Here is a 21,875-nt window from a genome sequence, read left to right on the forward strand (position 1 = left end):
CCCCAATATATAACCTCCGTTTTCCCAACTCCATGTCTTGTATCTCAGTATTTCTTGCTATCAACCTGCTCTTCTTCCTGTCCATCTTTTCACAACCAAATACTCTTATTACCCTTATAAATCCTAGCTCAAGTGATCCTTCCGCTATGAACTGTCCTTAATTCTCCCAGGTAGAAACAATCTCCACTTTTACTCTTTAATCCCCTTCTGCTTTGCTTTGGCATGTGTCTGTCTATCTTGTATTAATTTTGTCGGAGACACTTTCTGGCACCATCAACTTTTTGAAGGACAGGGAGTATGTTTTGTTCCCCCTCTGTTATGTCCTTACACTCTTTCATTCTGGGCACTAAGCACATAGCAGATGCTCAATAAATATTTGTAACCTTTGAATCACTTTTTCGCAGATTTCTAGTATCAATTTGTAAGCTAGTATTTAGTAGTAAACAATACCTTTTTTTTTCAGAATATCTTTTTCAATAAGAAACTATCTTTAGTAAAGGAAATCATTAAAACTTCTTTTTCGAGAGTTTTTTTGGGGCATTTAAAAATACTTAGAATTATTAAATTGTGTAATTTGGGGTTTTTAATTGGTGTTAGAATGAATTTTTGAGAATGGAAAGTAAAAGCTACTGGGGAAAAATTTAGAAATTGAGAATTATAAAGTTTATGTTAAGATGTCTTAGTTTTTAAGGTTTACTTTTTAAGTTAGTTTTATTTAGGTGGAAAGATTGGGTCAGCTGTTTTTTCACACACATCGTGGATGTCATTTATGAATAGTTATGTAATTAAATAACATACTTTTATTTAATGAATAAAATACTTTTATTTAATTACATAAAAAATTTACATTTTTCAGGTTTCTAAATTTTTTTTAGTTTTGTCCCCCCAAAAAACAAAGCAAAACTTTTGCCCCCAAAGAAATTAATTGGCACCATAATGGAGGTATTTAGTCAGAAAAAGCAAGCCTTGTATGTTCTATTGCTCTTCAGTTTATTTCAGTGAATATTCAATGTTTGAATAAAGTAATAAAGTACATTTCTTAAGAATGTAATAGTTCCTTAAATATTCAGCATTAACTCAAGTTTAATCTTGTGTGTGTAAGTCAGGCACAGTTATAGATTTATGCCCACGTGTGTCTTTCCATAGGAGATGGTTATTTTGAAGCCTGTACAACCTTAACCCACCCACACCTTAAATATTTCAGCAGATGTGTTATATTCATTGATCTCTAAGGCTGTTGCTAGATCTTCCAGTTCATCCTCACCCTCTCACTCTACCCCCGTTGTTATTTGTAGGATGTCCTGAGATAAGAGCCATTTGCACTAGGGACTAAAATACTATTTATCCTGTGTAATTCCAATTTAGTACTCATGAAAAGATTTCCCTCATCAGTGGGACGAACTAGCACCAATAGCATGGGTTGTTGAATTTAAACATCAGTCCAGAATACAATGGTTTTCAAATAGCATGGCCATTATCAGTATTTGGATAATGGAATCTATACTTGAAGAATCAAATCCCAGGAACTGTGTAGACCTAGAAAAGCAATTTCTGATTCTGTTAAGCAGAGAAGCATGTGGCCACCACATGGTCAGTAATACAGACACCCACTCGCTCCCTCACACCACACACACACACACACACACACACACACACATACACACGCACTCGGTGCTGCAATTTTCCCGAGAACAAAGAGCCTGTTTCGTCATTCTTCCTAATAAACTCATGTTTGCTATCAGTACCAGGGAACATCACACAAAGCACCCCTTGGAATGTCTTAGAGTAACTTCATGCTTAGACTGGTTCATAAAGGGTTAGGGTTTTCTTTGTATAACGTCATTTCCTGGGTGTGCTCAATGACAAGGAAAGCCTGAAAGCTAGAATACATTCAGTTTAAGATCTTTATTTTCTGGATAAGTAAAACTGGAGAAAAATCATAGCCTTTCTTTGGGGCCATCTGGTAAGCTAAGAAGGAAGGAGTAAATATGTTTCTAGTTGCTTTGAACAAACCCATATGCTGCCGGTTGTTACTAATACCGGCCAATGAGAGAGTTGAATTTCACTAGTGTATTCTGAGGTGTGCTCTCATCATCTGTTGTTTCTAAAGCTAGATTCTGTGCAGATACATTTTCTTTCTTGTATTTTCATTTCATACTTCCCGAAGACTATCTATAATCAATTGATATGTTCTATTTCTTCTCTAAAATTCACCAATAATAATTTAGCCAAAACAAACAGGAAATTCTTCTGGAAGTCTGATCTCTAATGAATTCTGAAACTAAGCTCAGCATATTAAAGGAAGTAATTAAGAAGGCACCCCATTGTGTTTAGATATGCTGGGTCAGCTAAAACAGAGGATTTTTTCTATTTTTATGAGCTTTTGTCAAATTTAAAGTATGTGACATTTTAAAACAAAAATGTAAAAGAATTTGTTAGTAGTGATACTTCTCTATAAATACGTACTTTTAATTATTCTTCATGTCACTTAAAGATGACTTTTTGAAACGGCCTAGATATGCCAGTAAAATACCTCTTCAATTTGCAAAAAAATAATGATAATAAATACCACAAGTATTTTCCAGTTAAGTGTGTGTGTGTGTGTGTGTGTGTGTGTGTGTGCGCGCGCGCATGTGTGCGTGCACACGCACAGGCCATATAACATACCAGCCACGTAACAACCATTAATTGTGAAAGACTATAGAGGTCATCTGATTCATCACCTTACTTCAGAAAGGGCTGCTCCTATTATTGCCCCTGGAAAATGGTTAGCTAATGTTTTCCTTTTTCTTTTCTTTTTTTTAAATATTTTTATTTATTTATTTGACAGAGAGAGCTAGAGAGCACAAGCAAGGGGAACAGTAGACGGACAGGGAGAAGCAGGCTCCCTGCTGAGCAGGGAGCCCGATGCGGGGCTCAATCCCAGGACCCTGAGATCATGACCTGAGCAGAAGGCAGACGCTTAACCATCTGAGCCACCCAGGCGCCCAGCTAATGTTTTTCTTATCTCTTGCTCTTACACTTCGTTTTTCTTCATTACCTTCCTAGTCATAACTAGCATTTTTATAGTGCTATTTGCCAAGCACTGCTGTACCTTTCACATACTGATTCCTGTAACCCTTAGAGTGACTCTCTTGAATATTCCTCTAAACTCCTTCGTTCTCTTGCTTCCCACGGAACTCAACTCTGACTTTAGATAGAATCTCCTCTTTCTTCTTCTATTTTCATGTCCATACTTCCTTCTTGCTCTTTTTCTTTTTCTGTCCTAGTTCCCTATTTGGGTCACCACTCTATCGTCTCCCATTTTTTCCCTTTCCTCTATCACCCTTTTTCAGCCCATTTACCTTTCCTAAAATCCTTAGCTGGCAGTCTGTGCGGGCCGAGCTCTCAAGGTATGAGAGTGAGTGCTCAGCACCCCCAAACCTGAGGCATACACTTGTTCCCATCTCTTTGGGGGCAGAAGTCTAATGGCCTTGCAAATAACCCTTGCGAGGAATGGTGCACGGTGCCGGTTTAGGTCCAGAGATAATAACTCAGTCAGTTAGATTGCTTTTCAGATTTGCAATAATGAGAGAAATAAAAGCCCGCCTTCTCTGATGAGTATTTCAAGTATGTTCTTCCCAGCAAAGATTTTTTTGAGCAGTGCTTAAGAAATTTTGAGCTTGCATCAGTCACCTGGAGGGCTTGTTAAAACAGAATGCTAAGTGCACCCCCTTCTGCAGTGGAATTTGGACATCTTGAACTTGAACATAGGGCATACACACTGGCCGTTCTGACGGACTCTGCAGATGCTGCCTGTCCTCAGGTGACTGTTGGAGGAGCGCTGCTTTGCAGTTCTTTTCGGTGTTCTGATCTCTAACTTAAATGATTCTGGCTTCACTTCAAAGCCATGCACCTGTATCCTTCTTCTTTGAGAAATGATCTTTAGACAATCCCTATGGAGTGACATTCAGTCATTGGGTTATTTTCTTGTGGGTAAATATCTCTTCGGCTTTTTATAAAATCGATGCTGTAAATCTTTCATCACTGTTAACTGCTCTCTTTCATTTCTCCTGCCAGTTGTCTGCATCACCCTCCAGTTGTAAATATGCAAAGTGAACTTAATAATCTAGGTGGTGTTTCAGTTGAAAAGAGACTTGTCTGATTTAGACTTTGGTATGTGGGTTAACTTTTGGTTTCTATGTATTGTATTTATTAATATATATGTAGATGTGTGTGTGTGTGTGTGTGTGTGTGTGTGTGTGTGTGGCACCAACATGGCATGTGCTGTGCAAAGTGAGCTAGTAAAACAAAACATTTAACCTATGGATCTAGCACTCGAGTTGCTTTGAAGCCCTTTCGGAATATTAAACAAAACAATAATATGACAGCAAAGCAAAAGCACAAAGAAATAGAACTTTTAGATCCGGAGTGGACCAAATAAACCTCAAGCTGTGAGTAGCAACACAGAATTGAAACAGTAATTCAAGGGAAAATGGTTGAGTCAAGCATGCTTCACTGAGGAAAGAAGGACCCTGATAATAATGGTTCATTCGTGTATCGGTACCCATACATGTATAGTTTCGACAATGCCATCATTTGGTACAGGGTGCCTTTTTGTAATCCTTGGTTGTATATGTCCTATCTTCAACTATCGTTGAAGGCCCTCCAAGGCAGAGCTGATGTCTCACACCTCTTCATATTTCCAGCACTTACTATGGGATAAGTATATATTCCCAACTTACTATTGATTAAGTAAGTGAAAGCGAACATAGGGCATTCGCTGGCTGGTGTATACGATGATCACTGAGTCAGTTTCATAAAGCTTGCCGGGTACTTTCACATTGGCCATATTGACGATCTTCGTAGGAGGTGGCATCTAAGCCCAAGCACCATGTCCTGCATGAGGAGGGGCCTCATTAGCACATATCAGTTCATTCGATGAGCATTATTTTTAAAAGCCTACCTGACCTACTGAGGGTCTTTCGGCACTTATTAATTCACTTGCTCTTCCTCACAACCTAATGACACCGGGCTGGAGGCACAGCACACAATGAAGAAATAATTTACCTAAGGTCCCGGTAGTTGAGCCAGGATTCAACCAGGCAGTGTGCTCCCAGGTCCGTGCTTTTGATGATGACACTGCATTCCCTTACCTCTCAAAGCAGTGCCACCACAGTCTTCATCTCTGCAGTGAGGTGACACTCCCCCCTGCATGATCTCTTTTGGTAGAGTTGGACATTTTTGTTCCCAAGGTATAAGAAAACGTGTGGTACATGTGGGTTTGAGGCTTTGCCTTGATCTAACATTGATATGTTTAAAGTGATCCCAATTTTAATACTGTGAATATCATGAGCTTAGCTTGGTGCTGGTTTGAGCAGGATATTGAAACATATTTTTCAAGCCTCTGGTAAAATATTTGTATAGTTTTTAAATATTAAGATTAATATTTTGATTCTCCATGATCTGAAGTTTGGTTATTTTTGTAAATAAATTGTTGATCCTATTCACAATCTCCTTGTCTGCAGCAAGGTTTGCATATTTCTTTTCTCAGAGTTGGACATTATTGCTTCCAAGATATAATGGGATGTGTGGTACATGTGGGTTCGAGGCTTCACTTCATCTAGCACTAATACACTGAAAGCCATTCAGCTTTCAAAGATATGAGTCAATCTTTTTGATAGCTGAATAATATTCCATTATATATATGCACCACAACTTCTTAATCCAGTCATCTGTTGAAGGGCATCTCGGTTCCTTCCATGATTTAGCTATTGTGGACAGAGCTGCTATGAACGTCGGGGTGCATATGGCCCTTCTCTTCACTACGTCTGTATCTTTGGGGTAAATACCCAGTAGTGCAATGGCTGGATCATAGGGTAGCTCAATTTTTAACTTTTTAAGGGACCTCCACACTGTTTTCCAGAGTGGCTGTACCAACTTGCATTCCCACCAACAATGTAGGAGGGATCCCCTTTCTCCACATCCTCTCCAACAATTGTTGTTTCTTGCCTTGTCAATTTTTGCCATTCTAGCTGGTGTAAGGTGGTATCTTATTGTGGTTTTGATTTGAATTTCCCTGATGGCTAGGGACTCTGAGAAACAAACTGAGGGCTTCAGAGGGGAGGAGGGTGGGGGAATGGGATAGGCTGGTGATGGGTAGTAAGGAGGCACGTATTGCATGGTGCACTGGGTGTTATACGCAACTAATGAATCATCGAACTTTACATCAAAAACCAGGGATGTACTGTATGGTGACTAACATAATATAATAAAAAAATATTAAAATAAATAAATAAATAAAAGACATAAGACTATATAGAGCAATAAAAAAAAGATTTTGTTTGTTTGAGAGAGAAAAAAAGAGAACATGAGTGCGGTTAGGGGCAGAGGGGGAAGCGGACTCCCTGCTGAGCAGGAGGCCCAGTGTGGGGCTCGGTCCCAGCACTCCGGGATCATGTCGTGAGCTGAAGGCAGATGCTTGACTGACTGAGCCACCCAGGTGCCCCTAAAGATTTTAAAGTAAGCCCTATACCCAACATAAGACTCAAATTTACAACCCCAAGATCAAGAGTCACACACCACTGACTGAGCCAGCGCAGTGGTCTTTCTAAAATGTGTATCCTAAAAGCAATAATGGTCTAAAGAAATATACTAATGAAAGAACATAGATGAATTTATATTAAAGAATAATCCTCAAATTATATGAATATAAAAAGTGAAGTGTATGTTGAACAGAGCGTTATAAATTATCCACAACCCGATTTGACTTAATTGTTCTATGACAGTTAAAATTCTGACAGTTGAAGAAATGTTGAATTAGAATTAAGAAACAAACTCAATAACAGATCTGTTAAAAGATTAAGTTGTAATGCGTTTTTTTTTTAAAGATTTTATTTATTTAGGGGCGCCTGGGTGGCTCAGATGGTTAGGCGTCTGCCTTCGGCTCAGGTCATGATCCCGGGGTCCTGGGATCAAGTCCCACGTCGGGCTCCCTGCTCAGTGGGGAGCCTGCTTCTCCCTCTGTCTGCTGTTGCCCCTGCTTGTGTTCTCTCTCTCTGTCAAATAAATAAGTAAAATCTTATAGAAAAAAAAGATTTTGTTTATTTGTCAGGGAAAAAGACACTACTTCATTATCAGGTATAGATAGTCTCACTTAAGAGACAATTGTTTTAAAGTTGAGGTTAAATTACCGGGTAGGAACATATACTAAAATACTAGTGCAGCTGAATAAACAACCAAGACTTCCTAACTGTCTAAGTAATTTCTAAATTCATGAGTTAAAAGCTTACTGGTCAACAGCAATTTATTAATTTCAGTAATAATAACTACTTAACGTTTTAAGGTTCCAGAACTCTCAGAATTTAAATTAACTAAGAAGTAATGAATATTAACATTTAATTAGTACAATAATATTATCTTATGCTAACCTCCCTTTATGTATCTAACATAAGACTAACATCATCTTGACTGTAACAAATAAGTATGGCACCAAAAATTTGCCTTGTGTGATTCTAGAAACCCTGTTTTCATAATGCAATAAAGAGATTGAAAAAGAAAAAAAAAATATGAGTCAATCTTGGCCGACATTTCATCCTTCCTTGAGCTCCTAAAGGAGCTCACATTATTCTCTTATCACATATGGCCCTGGATTGTTATAGAAGACTGGTCTGCATTCTGCAGGGCAGAAATATCTGTCTAGTAAATCAGGAAATAGATTTTTAAAAGTCTGGGGAGAAGTCTGTATCCTCTGAAATTCATGAGCAGACTTTTCTTTTTGAACGTTATTACATTAATTGTAGAAGTATGATTAATAACAGTTCTTACATAATTTTCCATCTCTTCATTAAGCCCACATCCCACCTGGTTATATGTAGAAGAAAAAATGGGTCCAATTTATATTGACAGTCATTAACTTACAAAGGAAATAGTAACCCGGGGCAGGTGCTCTTATTTAAAATTAATCTTTGTTTGAAATAACACATTTAGAAATTGCTCTTAAACATGGATTTTATTCATTTGAGTAATAATGAATGTATTTTTTAAAGATTTTGTGCATTTATTTGAGAGAGAGAGAGAGTGCGAGCACAAGCCTGCAGGAGCAGGGGGGAAGAGGCAGAGGCAGAAGGAGAGGGACGAGCAAACTCCCAGCTGAGTGTGGAGCCCTACTTGGCTGCACCCCAGGACCCTGAGATGACCTGAGCTGAAGTCAGACACTTAAACTGAGAAGCCACCCAGGCGCCCCATGACTGTATTTAGTACTATGTAAAACTGGCAGCTGAAATTGCACAGTGGAAAAATAAAATCAAAGGCTAGTTGTTTCAATTCCTCATGGCAAAAAGTGTAAGAGGAAATAATAATCCTCCCTGATACCAGCTTGGTGATTAACATAGTATATGAAGAAAATGAAAAATTGTTTTAAAACACTGACCATCAAGCTATCTTCTGTCAGTCTGAATGCCAGGGCAAATATTGAATGTGTAAATTCTTATGTCAGTGCCTATATAATCCATCATGATATTTATTCTACATCCTTAATAATTCTATTGCTTTTATACATCCTTGCATAATTGCAATTATATTCATTTTCCACATTATTATTCAAGAAATTAACAAAAACAATGTTTAAAATATCACAAGGAAAATATTTTGTTACTAGATGACGGTATCTATACTCTATCCAAGCAGTTCATCTACCTTTCCCTTTTCATTTAATTTCCTCATTTCCGCTTCTCCTATCACGGATACACATCTTGGTCACAATACCCCTGTGACCCTGTCCTGGACAGTGGTGATCTTTTTCTGAATGACTTCCATGCATGTATGCATACATAGAAGCACAAATTATATATATATACACACACACACACATATATGTATATATATATAACAATTTATTAGTATATACTACTAATAAAAATGTGTATTTGTATACCTATGTATTTTTTTCCCATGCTTTAAGCCCCAAGAGCATGGGACAGAAGATATACTATAACAGTCTTGTGGTCATTAGTGAATACTCCCTGTGAACACTCTCATGATGTGTCTATTGAGATATTCTGACTTCAGCACATACTTTGGGGTGTACGGTTTGGTCCATGCTCAAAGGCTAAAGCTCGAAGGCAAAAAATCTTAGGGGAAAAAAAGCAACATCTTGATACCTTGTGATGAACATAATATGTGCTGGGTGTAAACTTCTCACTTGCTACCACCAATTTTGCACCCCAGCAAAGAGTTTTGAATTTTAAGGCTGATGGCAGCATGCCAATGCTAGTGCTGATGCTATAGCAAAGAAACTGGAAGGATGCTTCTGTCCGTTAGAACGCAAGTTTTACCATGGCGTAAGTCTTCTCCAGCTAACTGTAAATGAAACCGTGGGGAAAAATCAACTTAGGGTTGGTGGAAGCCCATTGCTAAAACAAAGGGCATCATTACCACTGCTGACACTTGGGAGGACAGACCAGTAACTGCAAGGATGGTGGCTGGAAGAGACTAAGGCTAGACTCTAATCAGAGCTTTAGGAAAAGGGCTTTCTAATATACACAGTGGGCACGCTTGTCCATAAGGGCCATACTATACCTATCCTGTAAAATGCTCTTCAGCAGAAGCTGCTGTTGTCAAGGACATGCTTTTTACCTTTTATCCATGATGCATGTGTGTATTTAAAATGCCTTCCAATTCTACAAGGACCCAGATGGGGTTAGATTAGAGGTATCAGGACAAACTCATAGTTTTTAATATGTAAAGACAGTCATGGAATTAAATATAGATTACTGTGTATGTGGACATGTATATATACATATATGTATATGGGTACCACTATTTTTTTCTGTCAGCTGAGAGGGCCTAGAAGCAGTAGTAATGAATATACCAAGTATCCAGATTTTAATTTCAAAATATCCTTCTACACTAGGAGGAACAAGGGCAGTGTAGATTGAAGATTGGGGTAGGAAAGAAATAGATAAGCTTGGAACATCTGGGGGTGGCAGAAAGTGGTGAAATGCTCAAAGAATGGGAGACAAATCCAAAGAATACACAGGCCAGTCTGAAGAAGCTCCCAAAGACAAACTTTTAATAATCTGACCATCAAAATAAAAAATAGATCAATGGATTGTAACCCACTGAACAAAATAAGAATACAGTGAAGCCCAAAGGAATATTAATAAGTAGGGGAGAATGGAGAACTTCCTTATGATAGAAATCTAATTTCTTATTATAGAAAGGATGATGAAAATAGGAAAACTACCATTTGATAACATTTTGGGTTCCTAGATCCAATTTCGATGCGGCTAGATCAGAGTACCGTTTTCCCTAAACACCAACAATTCTCTGGACACCAACTCCAAACGGATGTCCTACAATTCAACTCAATTCTGACACTCTCTACCTGGAGATAGCAAACCAGGACACAACAACCTGGAGACAAATACAGGTTATGGGCTCAGTTCTACAGGACTCTTCCCTTCCACCCCCACATCAGACTAGTCTAAAGCCTAGGTCGTTACCTATACTTCTGACTGATTGGCTAGAAATCAGAGGTTCCCATAATTCCCCCTTTGGGTTTGAGTGATTTGCTAGAGCGGCTCATAGAACTCAGCAAACCCATTTATTCACTAGATTACCTACTTATTGTAAAAGGATACAACTCAACAATAGCCGGATGGAAGAGATGCATAGAGCAAAGGTGTGGGAAGACACCGGAACTTCTATGCTCATTCCAGGTGTGGCAGTCTCCCTGCATCTCCTGGTGTTCACCAACTTGGAAGCTCTAGGAAGCCTGCCCCTTGGAGTTTTTATAGGAGCTTCATTACGTAAGCATGGTTGATTAAATCATTGGCCATTGGTGACTGATTTGACCTCCAGCCCTTCCCTCCTCAGTGGAGGTGAGAGGGATGGCACTGAAACTTTCAACCTTCTGATTACATGGTTTGTTCCTCTGGTGATGGCCCCCACCCTTAGGGGATCTACGGGCATTGCAAAAGTCACCTCATTAACACAACAAAACACACCTATGTTGCTCTCATCACTTCAGAAATTCCAAAGGTTTTAGGAGCTTTGTGTCAGAAGTGGGAGGAAGACCAAATACATTTCTTATTATAAACCACAATGTCGCAGGCAAACATCTTGGTAAGAACCGATTCAGGCGAGAATCATGAATGGATGCTAAAACCGTGGCAGAAAGTTAGCTATCGCCAGGTCATAGAAATAGTCCCAACCGAGCAAAGTTAGTGTCCCTAGCATCAGTGCCTTGCAGGCTGAGACCCCCGGGAAGACACCTGTGGTTGAACAAGCTGGGATTATGAATGGTGGCAGTAAGCAAGAATGCACCCCATGGGAAACCATGGGGCGGTTCAGTGAGAGGGTATTAGGTTAACTCTGGAGAGGGCTAAAGAAAAAGGTTCTGGATTGAAGTTGTCAGGAAGTGTGAGTAATCCTATCATTGGATATCTCTGGAAATCTTACGCAGAAGGAAGGAAGAGTGGGTTGAAGCAAGAGCTGTAATCGGCAAAGCAGCTGCAGGCATACATATTTTAACCAAGAGAGGGGGAGGCTTGGTCATTTGTGCAATGATGACAGTGTTCATTGTTTTGTCTGTGTTCAGACATGATAATGGAGGGGTCTTGTCACAAGGTCACAGAGTAGCCTTGACAAATATTGATGTTCTGTGAAACAGCTTATGTTCAACACAAGAACTCCAAGGCCCAGCTTGGGGGAGGGGGGGAGGCAGTGCATCTCCCAGCAACCCCAAGGCCTGGCTGGTGGCATTCTCAGACCCCAGGTGTCAGGGACTGCTTTTCTCCTTCTCGCTAGTAACCCATTAACCAGAATCGACCAAATCAACATCCTTTGCCTACTGATATGAAAGAAAACAACAATACTCTTGTGGCGTTTCTGCCAAGAATGCATACCCTGACTCTAACCGAGAGGAATATGAAACACAAAATGGTGGATATGCGATGAAAGAGCACGCCTCTGTTCCTCAAAAATGCCAGTGTTGTGAAAGGAAGAGATTGAGGAATTGTCCTAGATGAAAGGAGATGAGGCAAGTGGCTACAATCAGTGAATTGGAATTTTCATTCGCAATAGCAGACAAGACTAGGGTAATTGGCAAATCCTAAGTAAATCTGTAGTTTAGCTCACTGTAGCAATGTTCATTTTCTGATTTTGATAGTGATACCGTGATATTTAAGAGAATGTCTACTTTTAGGAAGGACATTGAAGAATTTAGGGGTAACAGGGCATCATATCTACAACTTACTCTCAAATAGTTCAGAAAAAAAGTATATATAAATGTATATGTCTGTGCAGATGTGTGTGTGTGTACAGAGAGAGAAAGGATAAAGCAAAATTTGGAAAATCTGGGTGAAGAATACATGAGAATTCTTTACATAATTTTTACAACTATTTGTAATTATATCAAAAGTTAAAAGAAAAAATGCCTTTCTCTTCCCATTTACAAGTGCTTTTCTTTTTTGAGTAAAGGTTATCTTGGGTGAGGGTGAATTCAGCCTTGGCGTTTCACTCACCGCATTTTTTTTTTTTTTTTGAAGAGAGAGAGAAAGAGCATGAGCAGAGAGGGGCAGAGAGAATCTTAAGCAGGCTCCATGCGGAGCCTGACAAAGGGCTTGATCTCACAACCCTGAGATCATGACCTGAGCCTTAATCAGGAGTCAGCCGCTTAACTGACTGAACCACCCAGGCGCCCCTCACTCAGGGCATTCTTGAGTAAAAGATCTATTTATATGCATATGTACATCTAAATCTCATTTCTTAATTTTTTACGGCTATAATAAGGCTGGCATGGGGTTTCCTTGGGAGGTAGCCACTTCCTTCAGCAGGCTTTATACTTGGTAAAATGTATTACAGTTCATCTTTTCTTAATTCTATAGATATGGACTGCTAGGAACATACGTATCGCACTTTGTTTTGAAAAATTCTCTTGGTGGTGGGAGCCCCACCTCACTGAGTGATCCATAGGTGAGCGCCTAAACACTGAATGTTTTCCCTTTTGTGTCTTTTCTATGTGTTGTTGACCTTAGCCGGTATCGACAACATTCTATAAAATATAACATATGCACTCATACTACAGAATTTTCCCTTCAGAATGAGGAAGAAAACAGGAGGGAAGTCTCTTTGGAGAACTTAGTGTGAAACAGTTCTCTTCATTATGAATGTTGCTTAGAAACCTTGTATCTCGAGATTTAAGAAAACAGTTCATATATGATTTAATCTTGAAGCTAGAGAGTATTTGGTATTCTATAGCCTAAGGAAGGCCACGGTTTGAGGTAAAGAAAGTTATTATGTATTATCGTTGTCCAGAACTAGCTGAAGCCACCCCTATGCTGTGGAACTGGGTTGAAATATGCCTAAGATGGAACTCAGATCAGTAACTAGTGCGTCCAGCGTATCGCTTACTCCTAAAACTTCCCTATTACTTTGAAACCTTGCTGCATTTAGATCTTCTTCATGAGTATTGACAATTAGTGATAGCTATGTAATTTTTAATAAGTGTTGTTACAAAATCTGGTGTCGTGGGGGGTCTCTCGTAAGTTCTCAAGGTTATACGTCTGAGTTGCCTTACCGTGAGGACTCCACTATCAGCCTCACTCAGCCCCATTACCTTGTGTCAATGACCTGGGTTTGGCAGAGTTGTAAAGAGGGATAGCTGTGGTCAAGGTGGTTCTCAGGCTGTGAGGGCCACTTGCCTGAGGATCACCTGGGGTGCTCGTTACAACGCAGGTTCCTGCCTCCACCCCAGACCTGTTCAGTCAGAGGCTCTCGGTGGGAGGCTCCGTGAAGTGACCCTTAGGTAACTATTCTCGGTAAAACTTGCCTGAAAGGAAATTTGTAATAGTGAATGTACTTTACTCTCTTCTACATCTCTCTCGTAGTTTTTACCACATCCATACTTAATATCTGAAATACGAGAAACCATAGAAATGATTTTATTCGATCTAAATTTTAGAAGGCCAGAAGTACATAAGCGGTCCTAAATGCAGCTTCTCTGTAGCTCCGCTGTTTTTCAGAAGCTCATGAAGTCATTCTAAGCTTCCGTCGCTGGTTAAAGGAAAGAATTGTAAAGTTGCTAAGAACGACTCACCGCTTCAGCTGTGCTTCTTGTCTAAGCCGATAACCTATGCAATGATGAAATTCAGAAGGAAAGTCTATCAAAAGCTAAACTCATTTCCTTGCTCCCATAAACCTGTTCCTATTCCTCCCTTCCACCTCCTCTTCCTGTCGGTCCAGCTGCTCCAGTAGGGAACCTGAGAGTCATGCCTGGACCCCCTTATTCCTCTTACCACTTCTACCACCACCACTCTGTCCAGGTTATCAGTCTTGGCAGTTTGTCTCCAGCAATATCTCTCATCTTTTTTCCATGCCCCTCCATCTCATCCCCCACCCCCACCTTATTCTAGCTCTCTTCCCTGGACCACTACATGGCCGTCCAACGGGTCTCTGCCTCCAGTTTCTCTCCCTTCTCCTTTCAATCCACTCTCCATCCTGCCTTCAGAGTTACCTTGGAGCGAATCATTCCCCTTGTTGTAAGCCTGCAGTGGCTCTCTGGTGCCTCCGCAGTAAAGCCTGAAGTCCCATCAGGGCATGGGAGGCCTTCGCAACGTGGCCCCCACAAACTCCCGGTGGGAGCTCTAACCTCTACTCAGAGCAGCATACACCTTATATTCTAGTTGAACTTGCAAAATACACCAAACACTTTTCTATAATCTTGCCTTTATTCATGCTGCGCCTTTGTCTGGCCTCCTGGCACCGACTATGTCACAAACTCTGACTCCTTGTGGCACTGCCTAGGTGTTACCCCTTCTCTCACTTTTCTTGATCCAATTAGAAGTGATTGCTCCCTCAGAAGTGTCCCAGCACCACTACTGCCTGCGGCTGTTCAGCACATCACACTGAACTATGGAAGTTTTATTTAGGTCTGTCTGCTCCCTACCTAATGGCTCTGTGTTTCATTAGGAAGGGGACCAAATCTCATTTATTGTTGCATTTCTGGGTGTCCACACAGAACCTGAGACCCAGCTGGAGATCCCCATTTCTAGAATTTCCTACTACCCTCCGGATCTTTGCTGCCTCTTGCAAATTTCCATGAACTCTAGGGGCAATCAATAGATGGTTAAATGTGTTCCAGAAAGAAAACTATCATTTCTTGAGTTCTTACTAGGTCTTCAAAGAATATATACATATCAATTTTTTAATCCTTACAACAACCTTCTGAGGTATCCATCATTTTTATTAGCATTCTCATTTGAAAATGGAGATAACTCAGACCAGAGGAGTTAAACCACTTGCCCAAGGTCACAAAGCTACAAAAATAAAAGAGCCAGGAGTTGAACCCAGGCAATCTGGCTACAGAGTAGACATGCTTGAACATCCTATCATCCCATTTTCATTCCCATTACATGAGAACTATGGACAGTCAATAGATTTGCCTAGTCCTTTCCATTGCCTGACTCTGACCCCTTGGTCTGATCCAGCCTCCCCCTGGGTACTTAATTATTTGGGAGAAATAAATACATACTTCTTCAGAAATTGGCAAATATTATAAGTAGGTATATTTCATCTAATCTATTTGGCTAAAAAAGCATGGAAAAATTTTATTCATATGTACAACTTTTGGATATATAATCTGTAATTTAAAATTCTAAATAAATACAATGTAAATTATGCTAAGATTTTATTATTTTATGACATTTGACCATTTTATAAATTTGACATTTGCTAATGGGACAATACTAAAATGTATTACTTTCATCTTTCTTAAAGAGGTATGTATGGAATTTTAGAGTCAAAAGGACTTTGAAGTTCACTCAGAAAGATGATTCTATACCCAAGGTAATACAATCTTAAACACAGGAATAATTTTGAAATATTAACCAATAAGATTCAAGCTTCTTACCTAATTCAAGTAAGTGTAACTTCATAACTAAAATTGTAAATGTTAGATAAAATTTAAGTGGGAGTTCTATTGAATGCCCACTGTGAACTCAGAACACTTATAGATACTTAGTTTTAATCAAGGATGATGCATTTCTAGATAATATTGCTAAAATGAGACTGTTTTAAGTCACATTTTTGGTCAATAATCTTGGCAATAAACTTTTTAAAAAAATATCAATAATTACTCTTTCTTTTTTTTTTTAAAGATTTTATTTATTTATTTATTTATTTGACAGAGAGAGAGAGACAGCCAGCGAGAGAGGGAACACAAGCAGGAGGAGTGGGAGAGGAAGAAGCAGGCTCATAGCGGAGGAGCCTGATGTGGGGCTCGATCCCATAACGCCAGGATCACGCCCTGAGCCGAAGGCAGACGCCCAACCACTATGCCACCCAGGTGCCCCAATAATTACTCTTTCTTATTCATTCTTCCTGAATTTGGCATTCTGAAAAAAGAACACATTGATAGCTATTCTACATTGAAAGATTAAATAAATAGAGAAAAATCTTGAAGATTTCTTCCATTTAATCTATAAAGCAAAATACTGGGTTAATAGCTCCATGCCAAGCATGAAGCCCAACATGGGGCTTAAACTCACAACCCTGAGATCAAGACCTGAGCTGAGAACAAGAGTCCGATGCTTAACTGACTGAGCCAACCAGGTGTCCCAAATACTTGGTTAAATTGTAATTGTTATTTTTTTTTTGAAAGACAAAAACCAGAAATTGTTATTTGAACACCAAATGGTACAGCCATAAAAGACACACAGTAGTCCCCCTTATCTTCGGGGGATAGTTCCAAGGCCCCCAGTGGATGCTTAAAACCACAGATACTACCAAACCCTGTATATACTATGTTTTTTCCGATACATACATACCTATGATAAAGTTTAATTTTTAAAATTAGGTGCAGTAGGAGAATAACAATAATAAATAATGATAGAACAATTATAACAATAAACTGTGACAAAAGTTATGTGAATGTGGTCTCTTTCCAAATATCTTATTGTACTGTACTCATCCTTTTTTTCTTATGATGACATGAGATGATAAAAAGCTTACATTATGAAATGCAGTCAGGTGGAAGACATAGGCATCGTGACGCAGTGTTAGGCTACTAATAACCTCCTGAGGATATGTCAGAAGGAAGATCTACTTCCAAACTGTGGTTAACTGTGAATAACTGAAACCAAATGAAGCAAAACTCGGATGAGGGGTTGGGCCCTGTATAAGAAAATCTGGTCCCCCTCATCAAAAGTAAAAATGAGGGCTGGAAGAGCCATCATTTGAAGAAACAGAGAGTTTAGATTGTTGTCTTATATTTGACTTGCCAGTAAGGCATGCAGGATGACTCTCTAGCTATTGCTAGATTGAATTCCAGAAAGTTCAGGAAGTGAAGAGACAATGAGAGTCCTCAGCAGGGAGGGTAATGGATACTATGACCACTTTTGTACAGGAGTTGACGGGATGTGAGCTGAACTAATTTACTTAGCATCACAAAGCAGGTTATGACAATATTTTGGGTGATATTGGACCAAATGTAGGAAATGTACTAACGATGTCAAAGATGTCTAAATTTGGCTAAATCTTTGGGCCTGGCACCAACATCACTCTGTAATGGCTCCCCTATTGGTATGGCCTGCTGACTGTGGCCTGGCACCCTGAGGTTCACAGTATGGCTGGTTTGGTTATTTACCCTTCTGTGGGAAGAAGGTCACTGGTGGAAAAGACAAGCGATCTCACAGACCACTCTCATGCTGACTGCAAGCCTACATTCCCAGGTTCCAGAATGCATTTAGGATTCTGGTTTTCTGGATGCCATCTGATCTACAAAGATTAGAGCCAGTGGTGATGGTGCCCTTAAAGGGTACCACAGAAAAATATCAAGAACCCTCACTTCCACATTAGCACCTTCCAGAATTAAATAAGAGAGATAAAAGAATAACAGATAGGAAAAAAGAAAGTGTAATATATATAAGTGTTAGAACATGAAATAGTTATGACCAAAGGGCAAATATCTTGGTTTATTCTTTTTGAAAGTTAAACTAATTGAACATTAAAATGACAGTGATTTCTGATTTAAACTTCTATTGGATGAAAACAATTACACAGATTTTTAATTCATCTTTAAAGGAAAAGTTATTGAATTTATTTTCTGTGTTGATTCTGTGTGATCCAAGTTCAGTTCCACACATATGCTTTTTTTTTTTTTTAAAGTAATCTCTGCACCCAACATGGGGCTTGAACTCAGAACCCAGAGATCAAGAGTCACATGCTCTACTGACTGAGCCAGCTAGGCAACCCCCCCCCCACTCATGTGCTTTCCATGTAAAGAATGGGTGTAAATAAAATGCAAGTAATGCAGCTTCATGGGAAGCCACAGTAGAGGGCAACCAGGATAAAAATAAGTGAACTTAATTCAAACATGAAGGTTTGTGCCTACAGAGAACACAGGCAGCCTGGTGCTTAAAGAGAGATCTGTCCACTTGGACTTCTTCCAGTTAAGAGGTTTGTGACAATTTAAAATCAAATTTCCCTTTTTTTGTAGCTGCTTGAGCTGTTTAGGTATGAGTCAGCTTTAGCCGAACCACACTGAATTTTGTTTTGGAAGGGGGTGGGTTAAGAGTCAACGTAATTACAAAAACACCAGAATGATATGCTTACTTCCCTTCAAATTCAGTTTAGAAATCAAAGAGATATTATCCTTTTCAAGAACATATCAATTATATATATTGCTACAAAATATTGATGAGACGGTGTGTTTATATCATTTAAAGCTGTACGATCCAACGTACATAATCAAAGGAGCCCCTGATTATCAGCACCAACTGTTACCAAACTTTCGCCCCGTCTCTCGGGCCCTTCTTACGGAATGACTGCTTCACTGCAGTAGGAGTGATTTCTCTCACTTTTTTTTTTTTAATTCAATGAGGCATTGCATTGTTTAAAGTAGTTATTGTGAATCCTATTTAGGTTTTCCAAGTACTGGACAGTGATTTATCTTCTTTTCTGGTAATTACTCCCTGTGAAAATTCGCCAAGAACAATAGCGAGGACTCTCCGAAGGGCCTGAGTAATCTGATTTTCATAAGCCCCAGGACCATTCACACTTGGAGGGGTTAGAGAGCATCGCATTCTAATCCAGTTCAGGACGCTTTGCACATGGAGCCTTCTAGGCGCCAGGAGTCTCTGAGATCTCACACACCCCCAGATAGGAGCATCTAAAGCTAAGCCTGATATGAAGAAAGTTCAGCATTCAGTTACCTGCCATTATATCCTTAGAGTGTCTATGCATGTACAGAGCGTTTTTGAAATTTGGCTAAATCTTTGGGCCTGGCACCAACATCACTCTGTAATGGCTCCCCTATTGGTATGGCCTGCTGACTGTGGCCTGGCACCCTGAAGTTCACAGTATGGCTGGTTTGGTTATTTACCCTTCTGAGGGAAGAAGGTCACTGGTGGAAAAGACAAGCGATCTCACAGACCACTCTCATGCTGACCGCAAGCCTGCATTCCCAGGTTCCAGAATGCATTTAGGATTCTGGTTTTCTGGATGCCATCTGAAAAGAAGATAAATCACTGTCCAGTACTTGGAAAACCTAAATAGGATTCACAATAACTACTTTAAACAATGCAATGCCTCATTGAATTAAAAAAAAAAAGTGAGAGAAATTACTCCTACTGCAGTGAAGCAGTCTTCCACCTGACTGCATTTCATAATGTAAGCTTCTTATCATCTCATGTCATCATAAGAAAAAAAGAAGGATGAGTACAGTACAATAAGATATTTGGAAAGAGACCACATTCACATAACTTTCGTCACAGTTTGTTGTTAAATTTTGAAATATAATACCAAGGTATTTATCACTGTTCCTAGTACTTAGCATTACTGGTGATCGCCAATACTGTCCTGCCTGGCCAAAGGTTATTGTTGCATTTGCTTTTGTTCCCAAAGTTGGGTCACCAAATATTCATATTTACTATTGCCTCACAATGACCAGCTCAAATGAAAGGAAGCAAGAGGAAGTTATTAAGATATCACATGGCTTGCCATTTATCATTTGTATTTTGAAATGAAATGTGCTTTACATATCATGGGGCATCTCGAAATTTTTAGTCATTCCTTGGCATTGTGTCATTTTATCATTTCAAACATGGACACTTGGGGGTTTTGTATGTTTTGAGAAGCATCTTCAAACAAAAGACTGGCCTTTATCTCTGTTTTTATAAATTATAAAGGGCTTCATTGGTGGTGAACAGCTGGAGGAGCAGGGCTCTGTGGAAGCTTCCAGATCTCCCGAGTGTAATTCTCCCTAGGCCCACGGTCTACTCACTGTCCCTCTGTGGTTGCACTCAATGCCAGAAGGCTTATGTGCCCACTTTCTGCTCACCCTCGTGGCTCTGGGCCGAGTCATCAGGAGGGATCTATGAGTAAAAGCATAGCCTTTGTCTGCACTGCATTCTTGGATAACTGTGCTGTCAAAGCAGAAAGGAAAAACACCTCTGCCTTACTTTGTTTTTCTGAAGAATAATACAAATGATATGTTATGAATCTTCGTATAATGATACAGTATATTTGATGGTGTTTAATCCTCCAAGCCTCCCTTTGAAATAGTATTCCCATTTCAGAAAGATGACACTGGGGCTCCGAGGTGACAAGTGACTCATCTGAGTTCATTGAGCTGTAAATGGCACTATAAGGCCTTAAGCTCGGGATTTTTGCCTCCTTCCTCTATGTCACGGCTGCCTCAACCTGTTATTCATTTATATGAAGCCGCATTTACTTTGGTCATGATTCTTGATATTAAATGTACATTCTCTGTTTTTTGCTCAATATTCTTATTTTATGGTTAGCAAAACAAAACAAACAAACAACCCCTAAATCCTAAATCCTGTCTGGCTGGGACTGCAGCCTTTAATCTTTCTAAAGACAATAGGCAAGACGGAGGGCCTCATAATAAGGTGCTAGCCAACCAGGAAGGAAGCTGGGGAAGGAAGCCTTCCTCCCAGGACGTAATTGATCCCTAACACTGTAGGCAGCTCTGAGTTTGGAGGCTGCAGGAAAAGGTGTCTGCTCTTTTTTCGCTGCTTCCAGAGGGAAATGCACAAAGCCTTTATTTTCCCCACTCCGTTAGAATTAGCCAGTTAGGGCCTCTGTGTCCTTGGGGCCAGACCTGAGCATTTGTAATAAAGGCAGAAAGATAGCTCAGAAGAAAAATAAATGTTAAGATTTTCATTACATATGTGCCTCCAGATTTAATAATCTTAAAAATCTAAGAACAACAACAAAATAATCCTAAAGGAGGGCAATAATTTTAAAACATGAAGTTTAGAAAACCAAATTTATCAGGCTTAGGGGCCAGGGGAAAGAAGGTGTAAGAGGTAAGAAGTCTGGGATAACCTAGTTCTGCTTCTGAGCTCCTGCCTTTGGGCAAGACACCGAGCACCTTTGTCTAAGGAGGGTGTGGGACTACATGGCCACTCAAGTGCTGGGCCTTCCTGGCGAGGGAAGGCTATTAACCAGAATCTTCATCAGACCTTCCTCACCATTGCAGTAAAATAACTGATGCTAAAAATTAGACCTCCATGGCACTAGAGAAGCAGGGAAATGAAGTCCAAATTAAAGAGAGAAGGCGTGGGAACTAAGTTTAGGGTTAGGTATTTCACTGAACTTCCAAGACAAGCACAGCATGTGACATATAGCAGGTATTTAATAAATGAATGGATGACAGGTAGATGGACCGATGGAAGGTCAGTCCTTCCCCAGCGGTGATGGACCTGGGGGCAAAGAAACCTGTGGTCGAGTCCTGATCCACACCAACACAGTGATGCAGGCAAAATTACAAGCCTCAATTTCTTCCTGTGTAAAATGGAGATGATACTTCACAGGGTAATGAGGAGGAAGTGAGAAAATGCTTACTTCAGGGCCCAGCACATAGGAAGCAC

At 39.8% G+C, this 21,875-nt stretch overlaps 1 protein-coding gene across 5 annotated transcripts in view; it reads left to right on the plus strand.

Moving 5' to 3' along the window:
* The window catches only part of LRAT (lecithin retinol acyltransferase), a 132,205-nt gene that overhangs the window by 98,676 nt on the left and 11,654 nt on the right, over positions 1 to 21,875 (plus strand). Inside the window, exon 1 of one of the 5 annotated variants that reach the window (XM_045798773.2) lies at positions 16,128 to 16,327. The exons of the other annotated variants lie outside the window; for them this stretch is intronic. Within the exon in view, the coding sequence (XP_045654729.1) occupies positions 16,317 to 16,327 (11 nt within the window). The 5' untranslated portion in view covers positions 16,128 to 16,316. Of the gene's footprint in view, positions 1 to 16,127; positions 16,328 to 21,875 lie in introns of those variants that run through there. 5 annotated transcript variants of the gene reach the window in all.

This window comes from Ursus americanus, chromosome 13 (genome assembly GCF_024610735.1).
Source record: "Ursus americanus isolate L20-20 chromosome 13, mUrsAme1.1.p, whole genome shotgun sequence".
Taxonomy (NCBI): Eukaryota; Metazoa; Chordata; class Mammalia; order Carnivora; family Ursidae; genus Ursus; species Ursus americanus.